A 20711-nucleotide genomic window follows, 5' to 3' on the forward strand; every position below is an offset into this window, starting at 1 on the left:
GAAGATGCTTGAGTTTGTTTTTGGATGAGAGGAGAGGCTTTTTTCTTGAAACCCCTCCAGACAACTTGTGGTGATGTAGGTGACTTCAGATTGTAGTTTTGAAGACTTTCTGACCTCGAGACACAACTAACTTCTGCAATTCTTCAGCTGTGATCCTTGGAGATTTTTTGGCCACTCGAACCATCCTCTTCACAGTTCGTTGAGTCAATATAGACACACATCCTCTTTCAGGTGATTCATAACATTTCCAGTTGACTGGAACTTCTTCATTATTGCCCTGATGGTGGAAATGGCCATTTTCAATGCTTCTGCTGTTTCTTATAGTCACTTCCCATTTTGTGAAGCTCAACAACCTTTTGCCGCACATCACAGCTATATTCCTTGGTCTTACCCATTGTTATGAATGACTAAGGGAATTTGGCCTATGTGTTACCTCATATTTATACCCCTGTGAAACAGGAAGTCATGGTTGAATCATTTCCTGTTCCTAGTTACCAAGATGTACTAAAAAATGTAAAACATCAATGGGAATATACTTCAAATATATTTTTCTCAATAATTGTTGCACACCTATTTTTAACCGAGATAAAACATTTTTTTTGGATAAACATGTTTTTTGTTTGCAATTTTTTTGATATCCCTGAGAGCAGAGTATTTTTGTGAAGAAAAGATCAAAAGGTTAAACAATAAAGACATATTTTTTTTATCAAGGGTGCCAATATTAGTGGAGGGCACTGTAGTAGCACACCACAGGGTAGTAAATTTCCCTAGTTTTCTGAATTTATGTGATTACACACAGATTAAGTGCTTTTTTGGTTGTTCAGGTGTTCTGTGGGTGAGATCACGGATGCGATGAAAGCTGTTTTCGGGGAGCACAAGGCCAGCACACGCATGGTGAGCGGAGCGTACCGCAGCGAGTACGGCGAGCACGACGAGATCACCCTCACACACAGTCGGTAAGATACTCAAGATTTTCTTTATATCAGTGTTTCCCACTTTTAAACGCTTCCATCATTTACTGGAGAGCTTTTCTTTTATAAGTCATTCTGCCAGAAGCTTTAAAGCGCTCTTAATCTCAGGTCTCATTGGGACTGAATGTTTTTTTGAACTTTGGCCATAAAAGCAGCACTTAAGCACTCGGGTAAAAAAAAAAAAAAAATCCTTTCCTAATCCTCTTCCAGTGTGTGTGTGTGTGTGTAAGCTGTCTTGCATCCTCCTGTGGTTTATTGCTCAGGGTCGTGCGGTTTAAGAAGCATGAAGGCAGAAATCCTCGTCTGCTGGTTGCCAAAATGGGACAGGATGGACATGACAGAGGGGCAAAGGTCATCGCTACGGGATTTGCTGACCTGGGCTTTGATGTGGACATTGGACCACTTTTTCAGGTGAGTCACAAATCTGCAAAGCGTATATTAAAAACTGTTAAAGCTTTACAGTATATTTGACATCAATTACAATTCAATAAGTGTAAAAAAAAAAAAAACCCAAACAGTAATGTTCAGTTTAATTGCGTCTTTATTATTCTTATAGATTATATTACATACATTTAATATCCTTATTAAGCTGTGACACCGAATAATCAAAGAACGATATACAAGCGTCTTTATTTTTTAAAGATATTTTTCTCTTTTTATTTTTGAGCCTGTGATCTTCATGCTTTGTGACAGCACTGTGCATCCATGCACAAACTGCCTACATTGTTTGTTCCTCTGTTGAATGTTTTTCCTGATGGGTTCCTGTCTGAAAGTGTGTAACATTCCTTTTTACTCTGTTTTGGGGATTTCCAAAACAGCTGTTCATGCGTATACAATAAGGACGGCCTGTTATGATAGATCTACAATTCACTCGAAGAACTAAAAGGACTCAGTGATGTAATATAGATCAATCTGCCTGGTGATTTCAATATGGACTGTGACTTTCCAGGATTTGTCTCAATTTAACATCCATCACTTTGTCTTTTGTGTATCAGAACGTTTTTATATTGTGGTTTGGATCAAGCTGTCATTTACTCCAGGAACTATTTTATCCATGTTCAATTAGTCCTTGTTTTAACATATCTTTAATGGCTAATCAATAGTCAGGTTAATAATAAGAGACTAGGGGTGTAACTATAAGGCATAGTATAGTATAGTTTGATACAAAGCTCTTGATTCGATACGTCTGTGTGTTTGAACGATAAATTTAACGGACTGTGTAATAAAGTAGGCTATTCATCATAAAATGCTGCTTATATTACGTGAGGTGTAATAAACATTTAAACTTAGCTTGCTGGAAAGGCTGCCTGCTGCATGAGCTAGAGAAGTGGTGTCAGACATGCGGGCTGGGATGGGCCTGATGAAGGTCCTAACGTAGTCCACAATTTCATTTTAAATCTGTGTTCTAAATTAAAATAATGTGGAACGTAACTGAATGGAAGTGTTTTAAAACTCCATAGCAAACTCGGGCAGTCTTTGCTCGTCGATTCAATCTGGGCTGAAGTGCTGAAGTAATCACTGCAAGTAATCACGTGTGTGTATATACATGTATATATGTGTGTGTGTGTGTGAGTGAGAGAGAGAGGTGTGAATAACATCATTACAATGGCACCTGTTAATGGGTGGGATATATTAGGCAGCATGTGAACAGTCAGATCTCGAAGTTGATGTGTTGGAAGCAGGAAAAATGGGCAAGCGTAAGGTGAATGAATTTGACAAGGGCCACATTGTGATGACTCGACGACTGGGTCAGAGCATCTCCAAAATCCAAGGTCTTGCGGGGTGTTCCCTGTATGCAGTGGTTAGTACCTACCAAAAGTGGTCCAAGGAAGGACAACCAGTGAACCCAAGGCTTGGTGATGCATGTGGGATACACACCTGCGAAGGTCCATGCCTCGACGGGTCAGAGCTGTTTTGGTGGCACAAGGGGAACCTATACAATACTAGGCAGGTGGTTTTAATGTTATGGCTGATCAGTGTTTATCTTGTGCACAGTTAGCTTGCAGCAGAATGAGAACAGTCCTGTACTTCAGACACGCCCCTCTGTGAGTCAGTGAAAACTTAGCCATGTTTCATTTTCTTACATTCTAATGCACAGCTTTCGCTTTGTTATATGGTGGAAAAAGTCTGAAAATGAAACCTAAGGTAAACATTCAGGCGGTGCTTATTTTGGCTGTGTCGAAAATATATTGTATCATGACACTATTGAATTATATTCTTTTTGTATTGTTACACCTCTTTAAGAGACCTCAGTCAAAAAGCTAGCAACTTCTGAGGTTGTCATTCCCTTTTTTTATTTTACCTTCTTGTTCTTTGAGCTTTAAGCCAGCCATGTTTGTTAGTTGAACCATGGTGAAAGGGAATAAAAGAAATCTTTATGCTCCGTCTCCATTACACACATTCTGACTTATTTTAGGTTAATTATCTAATGAAACCCTTACTTAACATGTGCACTACAGCTGCACTGTCAAAGAATGAGTTTGATTTGTCCAAACAGTCTGTGGGTGTATGAAGGTCAAACAAAAGCTCTATGAGGCCTGTGTTCTGATTCATTGCGTTCTGTTATTTTCACCAGACCCCACGAGAGGTGGCTCAGCAGGCTGTCGATGCGGACGTGCATTGCGTGGGTGTCAGCACACTGGCGGCCGGACACAAGACCCTCGTCCCTGAGCTCATTAAAGAATTGCGCAACCTAAACCGGCCAGACATCCTGGTCATTTGCGGTGGAGTCATCCCCCCACAGGTAAAACATGACTAGCCAGAAATAAACAGATCCGGCAGTCTAGAATGATCCCTTTTGATTTGGACTGTGATTTTCCAGTGTTTGTCTCAATTTAACATCTATCACAATGCCTCACTTAATCGGTTACCTCAACCTGTAGTATCGATTAAACACCGCACAGTATGTAGCAAATTGGTTTTCCCTAGTTTGTCTGAACATTTTCAAAATTAAATTTTGACAACAAGGTATATATTCTATTGTCTGTTGGGCCTCTAACATCATTTCTTATGGACATTACAAATTTTATAAGAAAGTCAACATCAAAGACAACATCAAAGGAACTACAGGCCTCTCTTGCATCAGTGAAGGTCACTGTGCATGACTCCACTATCAGAAAGACACTGGGCAAAAATGGCATCCATGGAAGAGTGGTGAGGTGAAAACCACTACTAACCCAGAAGAACATTAAGGCTCTTCTGAATTTTGCCAAAACACACCTTGATGATCCTCAAACCTTTTGGGAGAATGTTCTGTGGACTGATGAGTCGAAAGTGGAACTGTTTGGAAGACAGGGGTCCCGTTACATCTGGCGTAAACCAAACACAGAATACCACAAAAAGAACATCATACCTACAGTCAAGCATGGTGGTGGAAGTGTGATGGTGTGGGGATGCTCTGCTGCTTCAGAGCCTGGGCAACTTGCAGTAATTGAGGGGAACATGAATTCTGCTCTCTACCAGAAAATCCTAAAGGAGAATGTCCGCTCTTCAGTCCGTAAGTTGAAACTCAAGCACAACTGGATTATGCAGCAAGACAATAGCTGCGTTTACATGGACAACAGTAATCCACTCTTAATCCGATTAAGACCATACTCTAATTAAGAAACTACCATGTAAACAGCAATTGTTACTTACCTTAATCTAATTAAGGTCATAATCGAAGTAAGCAATAATCTAATTAAGACAAGTGGTGTACTCCTGTTTTAGTCGCATTATGGACGTGTAGTAGTGACATGTAAACACCTTAATCACATTATGAGCGTCGTGTGGGAGTTTTCACCGCATTTTGCCACAGGACACGATCACACACGGCAGTTTTATGTTTCACGTCGAACATGAGAGTTCGGCTGTGTCCCAAATTGCATACTTTCCTACTATAGGCCTGTAGTGGGGAAAAATACATATATCTCGGCTACTATATAGATGGTAACTACGCGATTTAGGACACACCCACCGCTTCAAGCAGTTGTCTGTTAGCACGTACAGCATGACAAATAATTAACTGCACTTAAAGCGTTCGTAAAAAAAAACCAAAAAAAAAACATCCCAAACTGTATACGGTACCATAACGAAGACGAACTGTATGTTGATACGTGAAATACTGGAGGGACGGCGTGCCGCGGTGACGTAATGACACGGGCTGTTAATCTAATTATGTTCTAAAACGTAAAACGGGTACATGACAGGAGTATTCTAAAAGCGACTCATGTAAACACCTTAATCACATTATTATCTTACACAGAGTAAGGTCAATAATTAGATTACTGCTGACCATGTAAACGTAGTCAATGATCCAAAGCGTAGGAGTAAGTCCACATCTGTATGGCTCAAAAAAGCAAAATGAAAGTTTTGGAGTGACCTAGTCAAAGTTGTGACCTGAACCAATTGAGATGCAGTGGCAGAACCTTAAACTGGCAGTTCAAGCTCAAAAACCTTCCATTGTGGCTGAACTCAAGCAATTCTGCAAAGAGTGGACCAAAATGACTCAGGTTGCCCCTGTTTCATGTTGTATTTCATTTGAAGATATTTCTAAATGAGAGTAGAGGCTTTTATCTTGAAACCCCTCCAGACAACTAAAACTATTTAGTATGAGAGATAAGGAAAAACCAGATACTTACAGTTACTCAGAGCGCTGTATTTAATGAATTAACCTCAATCTTAAAACAATGGAAATGTATTCTTCTTCTTCTTTTCGTGTCGAAATAGTGGAACCATCGTGGTGGAAGGATTAGCTGAATGTTACTGAATGTTGTCCAGGGTGCACCAGGGGAGGCTCCTTCCATGCATACACATTCACACACTACGGACACTTTAGACACGCCAATCCGCCTACCATGCATGTCTTTGGACTAGGGGAAGAAAGCAAAGTACCCGGAGGAAACCCCTGCAGCACGGGGAGACCATGCACACACAGAGTTCCTGCGGTGGGAATCAAACCCCCAACCCTGGAGGTGTGAGGCGAACGTGCTAACCACTAAGCCACCGTACATCATACTTCTTTTCATGGCTAGAATTCTGGGTCAATAAGAGCTACATGGATTAGTTTAAGTGTGCCACATGCAGTGAACTCAATCGTATATCGTCTTGTACTTGAATCTGCAGGTATGTAGTGCTTAGAAATATTCCTACTTTATTTCAGGTAAATAATTACATATTTACATCATATGTCAATGCAGGACTACGAGTTTTTGTATGAGCGTGGCGTCTGCTGTATCTTTGGTCCCGGGACCAGAATCCCTCAAGCCGCAGTGGAGGTCATCGACAACATAGAGAAGAATCTGGACAAGAATCGCCAAGCTATGTAATTGGAACTGAATAATACTTTGTGCACTTCTTGTGATTGTGTTTGATTTCATACAAGTTGTAGCAATTCGATGAGTTTGTGGTTATTAAGCATTACTCTGTCACTGTTTCATATTCCACCACTGCTTTACTTGAGAGATTACAGAGATGTCCTGGAATAGTGTGATTATTCTAAAGATGGGTCTGGGTTACTTTACATAATCATTAAGAATGGGTCATGAAATAACCATTCATTCATTTCTGTTATTTATCATCATGGTGTTTTATTTATGGAGGTTACTGCTTCGATCAGACAGTGCTTTTGATTGATCGATGTACGATTTTATTTACTCTATTTTTATTACTTGCTCATCAACATCATTTATGACATCTGTAATGTCTGGTAGATTCATTTAATGTATTTGATTGGCACTGGAGTGTACCATTTCATCACTATCCATGTTAAATGCTTATCCATTAAGATCGGCCTTATGTATAACAGATTATTAATTATATGACAATTCGACGTACAACAATACAATTCAGGAGAAGTGTATTAAATAATTCTGTATAATAATGTGGGTTTAAAGTGTTACTTTGCTCTCTATGTTCAGTGAGTTGGGTATTCATTCCACCTGCCTTAAGGATTCATTTTTTTAATTAATTACATGCATTTGGGAATTGAGAATATGACCGTGTGCACTCAAGCTGTTGCAGACTCCACAAGATTGGGTAAAACCTGATGATCCATGTTAGGTCAGATCTTTTAGTTTGTCATCGGAACACCTGCTTCAATTGAATGGGTAAAATATCCACACCCCCCCCCCCTTCTCCCATTTTTTTTCGGCCTGATTTTCTCCCATTTTTTTTCGCCCTGATTTTCTCCCACTTTTCCCACCCAACCAGGCAAATCTCCCAGAACCGCTACCAAATTGCTGTCACAGAACAGCTACCACATTGCTGCATAGCACGCTCGGAGGAAATTGGGAGATTGATTGGAGAATTTGGATTTATAGGGGAGGGCACAGCCAATTTTCTCTCTAGGGTTCTCAGTCACAGATGGCTGTCATCAGGATTCAAACTCGGATGAAAGGACCAACACTTTTCTGTTGTGCCACTTGGGAGCTTTATTTAAAAAAAAAAAAAAATAGTTTCAGTGTACTCTCAGATTTTGGACCCAACTATATATACCCTTTCAGTTGCCATCTCTGCTGAATGCATTCTAAAGGTAGAGAGACATATAATAGATTTCTTGTTTTAAAAAGTTTTAGAAAGTAGAAATATGAAACACTGTATAAAAAAAAAGCCACATCATGTAAATTACACTTTCTTTTTCCAAATTATCTGAACTGCCTTTGTTTGGATTTGGCTACAGCCTTGCTGTGAGACGGTGCATCCACTGTCTAGTTGTATTGGCCTGGTAGCTATGCAGCTCTTAGACAGTAGCTATACATCTGCACAATTCTAGGGCTTGTTTGCTCCCCTCAACATTGTTGGCAATTTTGTGCCCCTTTGGTGGTTGATGTAAAATACCAGCGTTATGCTGGTACAGTTTGCTTTGGCTTTAAATATTCTTATAATTGACTTTCAGTGCTACATGTGAGATCAGGAGTTCTGTCTGGCTCGTTACTTGATGTGACTATACACACAGCGGCCAGTCATTCAGAATATAAATAAGCCCTGGGGTTGCAGGAGCAACTATCACACAGTTTGTGTAGCTCCACAGGGTTGGCGGTAGATCCAGAGTCTATCCAAGGAACACAGGGTGCAAAATGGGAATTTACCCTGAATGGGATGCCAGGCCCATTGGCACACACATGAACACGATCAGTGTACATATAGGAGCAGGTTATTTGATATAGCAAATTCACATACTGGCAGGTTTTTGGGAAGTGGGAGGAAACCCACACAGACACAAGGAGAACATACAGTGAAACTCCACATAGACAATAACCTGAACTCTGGACCAAACCGGGGACCCTGGGACAGAGGCAGCAATGCTACCCATTGCACCTCCATGAAGATCAATAATACACAAATGATTGGTAATACCATAAGCTTTTAAGCCACCTAAAAGGACTTGGATCTCTAATTTCTCTCTCAGTCAAAAAAGTAAATAAAATGAATACCTTTCAATTGGGGTTTTCTTGTTATTGATCCAAAGATAAATGTAACATCTGTAGAATGCCTGTAGAATAGATAGAGGTCTTACTAACAGTAATTATTCTGCTAAGTGTGTGTTTAGTAGAAGTGGCATGTTGCTACATAAGGAGGAACAGTCAATAGAGCTGTTTGAATGTCACTCTGTACTGGATGCTAAATTGCAGGTTAGCAAATGACTTTCACCCTCCATCCAGTCAGAGATGCAATAACCATTTCAAAGATGAACCAATCATGTGGACAATTTTGAATAGCCAGTTGATCGGGTGTTTATGACCGAATGTTGCTGTTTCCAGTAAAGAGTACTGAATGGTTCATGAATGGCATCTAAACAGGGTGTCCCAAAAGTCTTCGTATATCGGGTAAATAGGTTTAAACAATTTTTAGCAAAACGTCTTCCAAATTTTTTCATATTTAGTTTATATTATATATGTTTTTTTTCACATAGCCTTTGACCAAAGAAGAACATATTGAAATCATTCTCATAGCTGGATCAGGAACCTGTCGTAAGGTTGCGATGGACTTTAGAAGGAAACATAGTAAGCACATCACACCACGCCACTGTTGCCAAATTTATTAATAAATTCAAAAAGACTGGAACTGTTGTGGACCAACCGAGTAGTGGAGGTCCACGAACATCCACTGACGAAGGCACAACCGGCATGGTGCTGGTAAACATAGTACCCTAAGTATTGAGACTTTTGGGTCACCCTGTACTTGTAAGTTAGCAATGTGAATTCATACAATGTTGCTGCATGGGTATATTTCACTTATGTATCTACTTCCATAGCTTCTTCAAGTATAGATAGTTGCATAATCTTGCACCAGAGACTAAATATATAGCCTAGATTTTAATATACATTATGACAATGTCTGTAATAGCTTCAGTATTGTCATCAACTTCCAGGATCCAATGTACAGTATGATTCCCTATAAAATGAGCATGTTGCTGTGAATAATGCTGCTATTTCCACTTTTCTTCTAAGAGATAGCAGATGTGAGACCGCAGGTTTCATTTGTAATAAAATATGGACAAAAGAAAAATGACATACAGAACAAAGAAAGCTGAATATATTTTCATCAACATATATAAAAAGAGAAGGTTAACTGATCATTGTTGTCTCCTTGTTTGCACTAAATGAAGTATTTACCCAGAATGGAGGAACAATGTGCTGCCCTCTTTCACCATTGTCTGCTGCAATCTATAATAACTTCACAAACTGTCTGCCATTGGAGGGTGATAATCAGTTTATTCATTAGATGAAGAAATTTGTATGGTAGCCGTAGAAAGGGGATAAACTTGAGCTGACGCCACATTCTTCAAAGGGATTATTTTGTGTACCCTGTTATTTCAGCCAGTGTAATTAGTAACTCTCAAATGGCATTCCTGATTGTGCATCAAACAGAATTCTATATGTTGCAGTGTACTGTAAAAGTATAACAGCAAGCCATAAACCAGCTTTTGTAAATAAACAGAAAATGACTGACATTTGACGACCATTTTCACATAACACCGACAATGTAGATTTAATTTAACATCACGCTAAGCATAATTTCTGTACATACTGCATGTCGCGCTGATCGTGTTGTTATTCCTCTAATGTGCACAGTAGATTCGAGAAAGTAAATGTTTTCATGTAGTATGCATAATGAAATTAAATTGCTGAGCATATTGATGATAACACAGTGGTTGTATTCTCTTAACAAGTAAGCTAAAGGAAACTAAAGACTTTTCACATTGCGAACACAATAACTGCATACAACAATAATACATGTATGTACGTATACCAAACGAAGTGTTTTGGTCAAAGTACAGCAGGTGCTTACATTTAAAACATACAGTTCATTGTTGTTATTCTTTCAGTTGCTCCCATTAGGGGTCACCACAGCAGATCATTGGTCTGAATATTTGATTTAGCACAGTTTATTATTATTATTATTATTATTATTATTATTATTTTGTTTTACGCCGGATGCCTTTTCCGACACAACCCTCCCATTTTATCCAGGCTTGGGACCGGCAGTGAGTGCAACCCCCAGTGGTGGTGAGAGCACAGGTTCCTTAGCCGCTAGAACACCAGGGAACTAGAACATACAGTTCATTAAAAATTTTAAATAAGTTACAGTAATTACAAAAGCATACACTGCCACAAGAATGAAGACACAAACACAATAACCAGATCATTTGATCAACCCATTTGATCTCATATACTTCATAATATGCTACAAAAACAACATCTGCTGCATTTGCTAGCACAAAAATGTTATAGAAAAAAACTATTCAGTTTTTTTCCCCCCATTGACAGAACATGTTAGTATACAATATAGTTATTCAAAATCATGCATGAAAGAATTAGAATAAAAATCTTATCACTTTGTTAACAAAAACGACAATCTCCTTCCTTACAAATAAACGGACTAACATATTACGGCTTCTAATCCATGAAATATTTTTAATATATGTAAATTTCTAATAATCACTAGTAATAGAAAATATTATGCCAATTATATCAACTTATATCACGTCCAATTCAACTTCAGTATAACTTTAACCTGTAACCTGTGCAGATTTACACTATGTAGCCAAAATGTGGACACCTAACCATCACTCCCATATGTGCCTTTTGAACATTCCATTCCAGACTTTGCTCTTATAACAACCTCCACCCTTCTGGGACGGCTTTCCACTAGATTTTGGAGTGCCATTGTGGGGATTTGTACTTATTCAACCGCAAGAGCATTAGTGAGGCCAGGCACTGATGTCGAAAGAGGAGGTCTGGGGTTCAATCAGCGTTCCAATTCATCCCAGAGGTGTTCAGTGGGGTATGACATCTGGGTTTCTGGGTCTGGGTTTGAGATTTCTAAGAGCTCCTGATAGGTTTCTTCTTTCTTCTTAAAAACTAAGGGGGATGGAATCAATTGCCACTGGATATCTGCCTTGCACCTTCAATTACCACTTTTAAAAAGAGGCTTAAGACATATCTCTTCTCCCAGGCATTTAAATCAAATTTTTTTTACCATTGTCTATTTTCTGTCTTTGGGTGCACGGTGGCTTAGTGGTTAACACGTTCGCCTCACACCTCCAGGGTCTGGGGTTTGACTCCCACCTGGGAGTTCCACCATGTGTGTGTGGAGTTTGCATGTTCTCCCCGTGCTGCGGGGGTTTCCTCCGGGTACTCCGGTTTCCTCCCCCAGTCCAAAGACATGCATGGTAGGCTGATTGGCGTGTCTAAAGTGTCCGTAGTGTATGAATGGGTGTGTGAGCGTGTATGTGATTGTGCCCTGCGATGGATTGGCACCCTGTCCAGGGTGTACCCCACCTTGTGCCCGATGCTCCCTGGGATAGGCTCCAGGTTTCCCCATGACCCTGAAGAAGGCGTAAGCGGTAGAAGATGGATGGATATTTTCTGTCTTTATTTGGTTTTATTCTGTTTGACATTTTACATTTCTTTACTCTGTTCAGCACTTTGATCAGCTTTGCTGTGTAAAATGTGCTTTATAAATAAAATTTACTTACTTACTTTCTGTCCAGGGCACTCGAGTTCTTCCACACCGACCATGGTAAACCATGTCTTCATGGAGCTCGCTTTGTGCACAGGAGCGGTGCTTGCTGGAACATATTTGGACCTGCAGTGAAAGAAATCTTAAAGCTATAGCATTCAAAGACAGTCTATACAGTTCTGTGCTTCCAACTTTGTGGCAACAGTTTGAGGAAGAACCGCATATGGCTGTGATGGTCAGGTTTCCACAAAGCATATAGTGTAGATTTTGTACCATTATAAAATATATTTAAGTAACTATAATAATATGATAATCACAAGTGTGTACTTCACATCATACTTACAAACTGTACAATGATAAGGTGTGATCTGGAAATATAGCATTACTATACTGATAGCTAAAGCATAGTTTTTTAGTAATTTATCAGCTAAATTCCATTTCATTTGTCTGAAACTACAACTATTTGTTGACTCCTATATCGTCATTTAATGTGTGGCTAACTTCATAAATATGTTGAGAAGCTCTTTGATGCTTCAATTTTAATATTATATTGAGAAAATCCTAACAATCTCTTTAAAATTATATAATTAAATTATTAAATGAAATAAAAAAGTTTATTACAGTTATTACACTGTTTGGATTTGGACCTAACAGACAATGGGGCTACTCTTTTAGTGATTTTAATTAGTTGCTTAGCCTAAACAAGATGCTTTTAAAACTATTGCTGCATGCCAATGAAAACTGGGGTTTTATATGTCCTCTGCAATTTATAAGCATGCTGTCTTCTCATAATTGTGTAATTATATAATTATAATCACTTATAATACTTTAAATAAAGACATTTTCCCCCATTTCTCTGTTACATCTAGGATAAATATCAATGATGTTTAAACTGGACATATTTATTTGTTATCAATTTAAATATTTGCTCATGTGTCTTCATGTATTGAATGGTTAGCATTTGCTTTAATGAATGATTTTAATGTTTACAGGATTTTCTTTTTGTTTCTTGGCAACACTGCCAACCTAAGGGTGTTGTTGGTCCCAGGAAATAGCTGGTTAAACAAAAGCATACATACAGGCACATAAATAAAATCCATGAGTACATGGAAAATAATTCCCAGAGTTATTTATAATCCAAAGGTATGAATTGTGTATTAGCATCGGTCTCTGTGCTTTTGAAGTGCTCCTTATGCAGGTCTTTTTTGATTGTGGTTCCTTCACACACCATGTAGACTGTATTCTCTGTGAGGTTACTTGGCTGAGAGCCACGACATGCCTGGGATCTAATGCATGCATGGAGAAGCTGCATCACCTCCTGTTGAAAAGACTTGCTGAAGGCATAATAGATTAGTGGGTTGTACACAGTGGAAGTCTTGGCAAAGAGGCAGGGCAACACACTGACATGAGGAGTGATGGAGGAAGTTGAGTAGATTGACCATAAACTCACTATCCCATAGGGTGTCCAACAGCCAATGAACCCAGCGCTGATCAGAACAGCAACCTGTAAGAAACATTTTATAGGGTAGTATTTTATTTACTTTATATACAGTTTATTTATTGTGCATAACACTTTTTGTTACAGAAACTTGCATTTGATTTTAGAGACCAAGGGTAATTAACAGGGTAGATATCCTACAGTGTTAAACATTTCATTGGAAGGTGATTTATGAATATCATGCCTTAGGTGACATAGGAATATCTGCTAAATAAAACCATTATTAGATACCAGCACTGAGTATCAGTTATATATCACGCCAATCACAATTCTGAAAAAGTTGGGACATGGAAAATGCAAAAAAACAACATTTTTTTGGAGACTCCTTATATATTGGGATTAGATGAATGCATCACCTGTTTCACATCACCTTCTTATTTCAACTTGTCACATCGCTATCAGTCCTAAATTGCCCTGTCCCAACTTTTTTGGAACTTGTTGCATGCATATATATACAGTATATATATATATATATATATACCTAAAGGTCGACAAAGAGAACCCAGTTAAACAAATGACACACAGATATAATACTTGGTCATTCATTTATTGAGGAAAATGATCCAATATTACATATCTGTGATTGGTAAAAGTATGTGAACCTCTTCTTTCAGTATCTGATGTGACCCCCTTCTGCAGCAATAACTGCAACTAAACATTTGGGGTAACTGTTAATCAGTCCTGCACATCGGCTTGGGGGAATTTTAACCCGTTCCTCAGTACAGAACAGCTTCAACTCTGGGATGTTGGGTTTCCTCAGGTGCTTGCTTCAGGTCCTTCCACAACATTTCTAATGGATTAAGGTCAGGACTTTGACTTCATGCTTCATTAACCATTCTTTGGTAGAATGACTTTGTGTGCATAGGGTCGTTGTCTTGCTGCATGACGCACGTTCTCTTGAGATTCAGTTCATGGACAGATGTTCTGGCATTTTCCTTTAGAATTCGCTGGTATAATAGAGAATTAATTGTTCCATCAATAATGGCAGTCCTGGCCCAGATGCAGCAAAACGGGCTCAAACCATAATACTCCCACCACCATGTTTCACAGATGGGACAAGGTTATTATGCTGGAATGCAGAGTTTTCCTTTCTCCAAACAAAACGCTTCTCATTTAATCCAAAAAGTTCTATTTTGGTCTCATCAGTCCAGAAAACATTTTTCCAATAGCCTTCTAGCTTGTCCACGTGATTGTAGCAAACTGCAGACGGGCAGCAATGTTCTTTTGGAGAGCAGAGATTTTCTCCTTGCAACCCTGCCCTGCACACCATTGTTGTTTGGTGTTCTCCTGACGGTGGACTCATAAACATTAACATTAGATAGTGTGAGAGAGGCTTTTAGTTGTTTACAACCTGATGAGCATCAACAACTCTTTTTCTGAGGTCCTCAAAAATCTCCTTTGTTCATGCCATGTTACTCTTCCACAAACAAGTTTTGTGAAGATCAGAATTTGATAGATCCCTATACTTGAAATAAAACAGGGTGCTCACTCACACCTGTTTGTCCTCGCATTGATTTAAAACACCTGACTCTATTTACCTTCAAATGAAATGCTAATCCTAGAGGTTCACATACTTTTGCCAATCACAGATATGTAATATTGGATCATTTTCCTCAATAAATAAATGACCATGTATAATATTTTTGTCTCATTTGTTTAATTGTGTTCTCTTTGTCTACTTTTAGGACTTGTGTGAAAATCTGATGATGTTTTAGATCATATTTATGGAGAAATAAATATAAATACTGTAGAAAATTCTATACAAGTATACAAGCACCACTGTAAATATAAATTTAAATAAGTCATCTGATTTATATGTCTCTATAACTCACCAACATGAGACGGCGCTGCATCTTAACTTTGTTCTGGATGATCTTGGCATTTTCTTGAGACTTGTAGAAGAAATTGAGTCGATAGATGATGCCAAAGTAGCAGCAAATGATGATGATGGCTGGGATGGCCAGGTTCATGGCAAACATGCTGATGACAAAGGATGGGCTGTGCTCCTTCATTTCTGCCCAGGCCAGAGTGCAGGACAGGCCGAAGGGCTCAGGGCCATATGCGCCCCAACCAATCAGAGGAAACACAGCCCATAAGAGAGCATACAGCCATGTGCCAACCAACATCACCTGCACCGTCCTTTTACTAATTTTCTCCGCTAAGCACACAAACACAGACATACACATGCACAGTGAAGGACTATAGAATGAATAGTCAAATTCAGGTTTCCTGTGAATCACTTCTTTGTGTTCTTAGGCTATTGTCACCAGATCGCAAACTAAATGTAGTTACATTTTTGGACCTACATATGTATAAAACAATTCTCTCTAAACCAACTAAAGAAATGTATTTTTTGGAATCCCTACGAGCTTTAATGCTGTTCAACTTATGGGTTAGACACTGGCTCTTCCAGTCTTTTTAACCTCATTTCCTTTGCTCCTTAGTAGAAGTTGGTAAGAGCAAATTGTTTTTTGAGAATTGATATTAAATGAAGACAAATGTGTGTTCTTGTAAAATAAAATGCCTGATTAAGCAAATGAGTACAGTACTGGATTTGAACTAATGGATTTCCCCCAAGCATCTATAGTTTTGTAATCTTTGTTTGTATTAGATCAAATAGGGATGCAGCTAATTGAGTATGAAATTGCAGTAACATTTGTACGAGGTTAGCTCCACTTACGAGTATCCTCCAGCCGTGGAAAATTAGGCTGCAGTTAGCAAATAGATAATTATACATCGGAAATGAACATACTGTAAGCTGATATTTTGAGTTGCAATGTATCTAATCTTCTCTCCTACCATGAGCATAACTCTGAAGTACATTCAGTTCACTTCATAGTAAATGATTGGATATTCAGCCCTTAATATGGCATTCGATACACTTGATAAACAGTAGATAAATTTCCAATTTGCATAATCCAATTTTAAGAATGGACTTCTGCAGTACTCACTGTGAGAATGTAGAGTCATGGATGCAGTGAAGCGCACTACAGCCATGACTGTCAGGGTTGCCACGCTGGCTACACCAAAAAAGAACCCCATCCAGCCATAGTAGATACAGGTGACATCACCCCCTAACCAGGAATGATTCCACAGTGATGCTACAGCAAGAGGGTACATTGAGACTGCTGCACCAAGATCTGTTATTGCCAGGTTCACACTGAGGAGCTCTGCGGGCTTCATCTGAGAAGATCTTTTGTATGCCATAAAAAGGACCAGGAGATTCCCCACAATGGATAAAATTGCTAAATGTGAAACAAAAAGGAAATAAAAAACAAAAGTCCATTTTGTTACATAGAAATGGCCAAACAGACCACATATATAAACATAATTGTATTATCATTTATAGTTACTAAAACATTAAAACATCATTCCACAACATATGCATGACCCACAGTCTTTAGATGACAACCAGTTGTCTGTTGGACTCCATCCTATGCACAATAATCCTGATTATTTCCCCATGACCTTGTCCTCATAATCAAATACATTATATTGTATGTGGCTCAATAATTTTAAGTCATGTGCTGACCCCATAAAAGTCCCAGCTTACTACTCAGTTGAACTTATTTAATTTATTTTGAGAGTTCTAAAGTAATATCCTTCTCTTCCTCTACCTCTTTTTCCTTGAATGTTCTCTATTGTACACCAGTCACACTCTCAATTCACCCAACCTTCTCTATTGTACAGATGTCAGCCCTTTTCATTTAAGATTTTAGATGTGTCCTTTCATTCTGTTTGAAAGGTTCCGCCAGCCAAGGCTAACAGTATTTCTTGAGTGTCTACACACTAAACTACTTCTGGGTGATTGACAAATGAAGAATTTATTTCACATACCTGGACATGGACTGTATGGAAACTAACCTGAAAAATAACCCTTTAATTATTCCTAGTTGTGACTCACATTTACTCATGGCTGCTATTCGTTCAATAGAAGTTTAGATGCTCCCATTTATGTTGAAGTGACAAAGAATGTTTCATCCCAGACTAGTTTTTTTTAATTAATTGCAATAGAGGGGAGTCGGTCAGAACAGAGGACATTTAACATATATTTATCATAAAGGCACAGTAAACACACACACACACACACACACACACACACACACACACACACACACACACACACACACACACACACACATACACACATACACACACAGATAGATGGAAAAATCATGTAAAAATGAATTACCACATAATGGTACATAATACCACGTGTTAAGAAAATTCCCAAATCAGCCAATTAGAGCAATATTAACATAAGCTAGGCATTGAGTTCAATCCTATGTATCCAATATTCCTAACTCAAATCCTTAAAATCTGAGCACAGCTCATAATTACCACAGCTCAGTTGTTGGATAAACACTCAACAGCAACATTGTTCATACTCAAATTGCAATCTCAGGATGAATAAATATTAAGTTAAGGTGTCTATTCTCTTCAATTACTTACAAACATTTCTGGAAGTAATGGGCCAGTGTCTCAAATGCTTTAGCACATTTCCCAAAACTATCCACACATTTTGCCAATTGCTAGCTCATACCTGCCTAGGAAACATATACATGAACTGTCTACATATACATGAAGCACTGTCTCCCTAGACCTGCTGGAGTCCCTGCTTGCACTCTGATCATAATATACACCATTTTAAACCACTGTAGGATACCCAATAATCATACTTCAATGGACAGTCTCATCTGGATGCTGTACATTTGAGTTGACATTTATAATGGCATGTTTAGAGGAGAAAAGGAGTACATTTGTAACTTATCGTCATATGCATAAACCATTGCTGGAGGCTTGCCAGAGCAAATAAATAACTAGCTATAATTCACCCTCATATTATTACCACAAATCAAACCTTCATCTTCATGTGAAGGTGTGTGAAGCCATAGAATGTCCCATTTCTTCTATTTAGGGCTTCAGAAGGGTACTCACAAGTGCCTTCTACAGTATGTGCCCTTTGTTGAAGCCCTTTGGTGTGCACGTATGGATGTGTGTATGAGTAGTTGTCTGATGTGTGTAAGTCTGCATTGTGCATGTCAGTGGTTATGTAGTGCAGAATTAAAATATCTGTACCGTAGGACGGTGTATCATCTTAAACCCAGAGAAATGCTGTCGAGCAAAGATACCTTCAAGAATAAGGAAATGAAATGTTTTGACATTTAAAAAAATACCATAAAGTGCAGTAAACAATAATAAATGAAAAAAAGTCAATATTTGGTGTGACGACCCTTTGCTTTAAAAAAAATTGTAGTCTCAGGAAAAGTTTCATGCAGTTTTATAAGGAAATGAGCTATTAGTTTTATTGAGCATCTTACAGAACCAGCCTTTGCAGACTTTGACTGTCGCACTTGCTTCTTGTTAATGCAGCAAAACCCAGCAGCCTTCATTATGGTTTTTTTGTCTGAAAAGTGGTCTCTTACATAATATGCTGCATATCTTTACTAACATATAAACATTTTTCTATAACATTTGGAAAATTAATATATGGTAGTCTAAAATGTTTTTGTGTTCCATAATATAAAAATCTAGTCATAAAATAAAAATCTACTTTGTACAAAAATAGGGTTCCATATATATATATATATACACACACACACACACACACACACACACACACACACACACACATACATAAATACAATAAATTGTCAGTATAAATAGCTTGATATCTATAATGAGTAGCCCGTATCACTTTAATTAATTAGCAAGTGAATTTTACCTATTAGCAACAGAAAGGCCCCGACTCCATAATCCACTGCGGGAGAAAGTTTGGAAGAATAAATATCCATAAGGAACTGGATTTGTGTTTTTCCAAAGCGTGTAAAATGGACTGAAGGCAGCGGCGCATAGAGATCTGAGTGATTATCCAGCAGTGTCATTCACGAACAGGTCGATTCTTCTGTGTGTGTGTGTGCGTGTGCGTGTGTGTTGTACTGCTGTTTGTTACAGAGATGTACTGTAGCTATGTAGAAGATGTATTGAGAAGGTGAACAACAGGGTAAGATTACATAAGAAATATTATGTTTGTGTTAAGTGCAACACAGCAGCACAATAATATTAATGCAAGAATGCCTAGACTGCTTTGGAGAAAGCATATGAAGTGCCTTGTTTTTATTTTTGCTGTTTAAATATATTTTGTAATAAGCACGGTTTTTTATCATAGGCTATAATAAGATTTTGTTGCACAGTTGAAATGACAGCTGTGGTCAGTGAGCACTTTATTGGGAACACCTGTACACCTACTCATTCACGTAATTATCTAATCAGACAATTGATTGGCAGCAGTGCAATGCATAAAATCATGCAGTTATGAGCCAGCAGTTTCAGGTAAGGTTTACCTCAATTAAAAGCATGGGGGAAAATGTGATCTCAGTGATTTTTAACCGTGGCATGATTGTTGGTGTCAGATGGGCTGGTCTGAGTATTTCTGTAACTGCTGATCTCCTGGGATTTTCACACACTATTTTTTATTTTTTTGTAGTTTTGATAGGTTTTGAAAGTAGCTTGAAAGTAAAGTAATTTGTAATCTGGTTACTTTTTACATGCAGTAATCAGTAATGTAATCAAATTACAATTTTAAAGAAGTAATTAGTAATCCGTAGGGGATTACTTTTTTGAGTAATTTACCCAACAGTGGAAATGAATGCTTTTCATGATATCTAGGTGCTATATATAATTTTGAAGGCACCTTGTCTGAATGTTTCCAAGGGAACTTATTGAAACTATTCATATTCATGAATCCCAAACTATGTAAAAATGGAGTTAGTTAATATCTGTTATTATTGTGTGTTATAATTGGTGTTTTTTTTTAATTATTTATTTTTAGTAGGCTAGTAACAAACCACAGGGAAGTACATTAAGGCATGTCTAATTTAACATTATCTAAATGTCAGATGTAATAGTTCAGTGAAAAAACACCAAATTGTGCTCCTCTGCAGGATCAGAGCTAGGTTGTAAATGCTCCTTATTATCAGTGATGTTAATATATTCATTAGAAATCTTTTCCTGTTAGTCAAAGCTTTGTGCTCAATGTTGCCTCCACTGCGGCAACTGCTAGTATCAGTTCATGCGATAATTAGTTTGATATAATGAGCTATAATTATTTTATTTTTTTTGCTTTGCTATATCTGAAAAATTGGCACCACAAATTATTAATGGGTATAAAAGAACTGAAATATCAAATATGTATTTGTATGAAAAGATTAAGAATACATAAATATGTACATAGCTATACTAAATGAACAAAAGTACATGAGCCATCACACCCAGTTCTGCTTGTTGAACATCCCATT

The 20711-nt window shown here is 38.1% G+C and overlaps 2 protein-coding genes across 4 annotated transcripts in view; one reads left to right on the forward strand and one right to left on the reverse strand.

Annotated features, from left to right (window-relative positions):
* mmut (methylmalonyl CoA mutase) overlaps positions 1 to 6861 on the forward strand; it is a 21263-nt gene extending 14402 nt beyond the window's left edge. For all 3 annotated transcript variants that reach the window (XM_017456312.3, XM_017456315.3, XM_017456314.3), the window contains exons 10-13: positions 825 to 956; positions 1235 to 1382; positions 3547 to 3714; positions 6149 to 6861. In XM_017456312.3, the coding sequence (XP_017311801.1) occupies positions 825 to 956; positions 1235 to 1382; positions 3547 to 3714; positions 6149 to 6277 (577 nt within the window). In that variant the 3' untranslated portion in view covers positions 6278 to 6861. The remainder of the gene's footprint in view (positions 1 to 824; positions 957 to 1234; positions 1383 to 3546; positions 3715 to 6148) is intronic.
* Positions 6862 to 13036: 6175 nt separating this feature from the next.
* On the reverse strand, positions 13037 to 19250 carry LOC108257647 (opsin-5-like). Its single transcript, XM_017455564.3, has 4 exons — positions 19139 to 19250; positions 16365 to 16658; positions 15246 to 15571; positions 13037 to 13419 (listed from the first exon to the last, which is right to left on the reverse strand). The coding sequence occupies exons 1-4, from the start codon at positions 19206 to 19208 to the stop codon at positions 13042 to 13044; spliced, it is 1068 nt and encodes a 355-aa protein (XP_017311053.3). The 5' UTR covers positions 19209 to 19250; the 3' UTR covers positions 13037 to 13041.
* Positions 19251 to 20711: the final 1461 nt, after the last annotated feature.

Source organism: Ictalurus punctatus, chromosome 25 (assembly GCF_001660625.3).
Source record: "Ictalurus punctatus breed USDA103 chromosome 25, Coco_2.0, whole genome shotgun sequence".
NCBI lineage: Eukaryota > Metazoa > Chordata > Actinopteri > Siluriformes > Ictaluridae > Ictalurus > Ictalurus punctatus.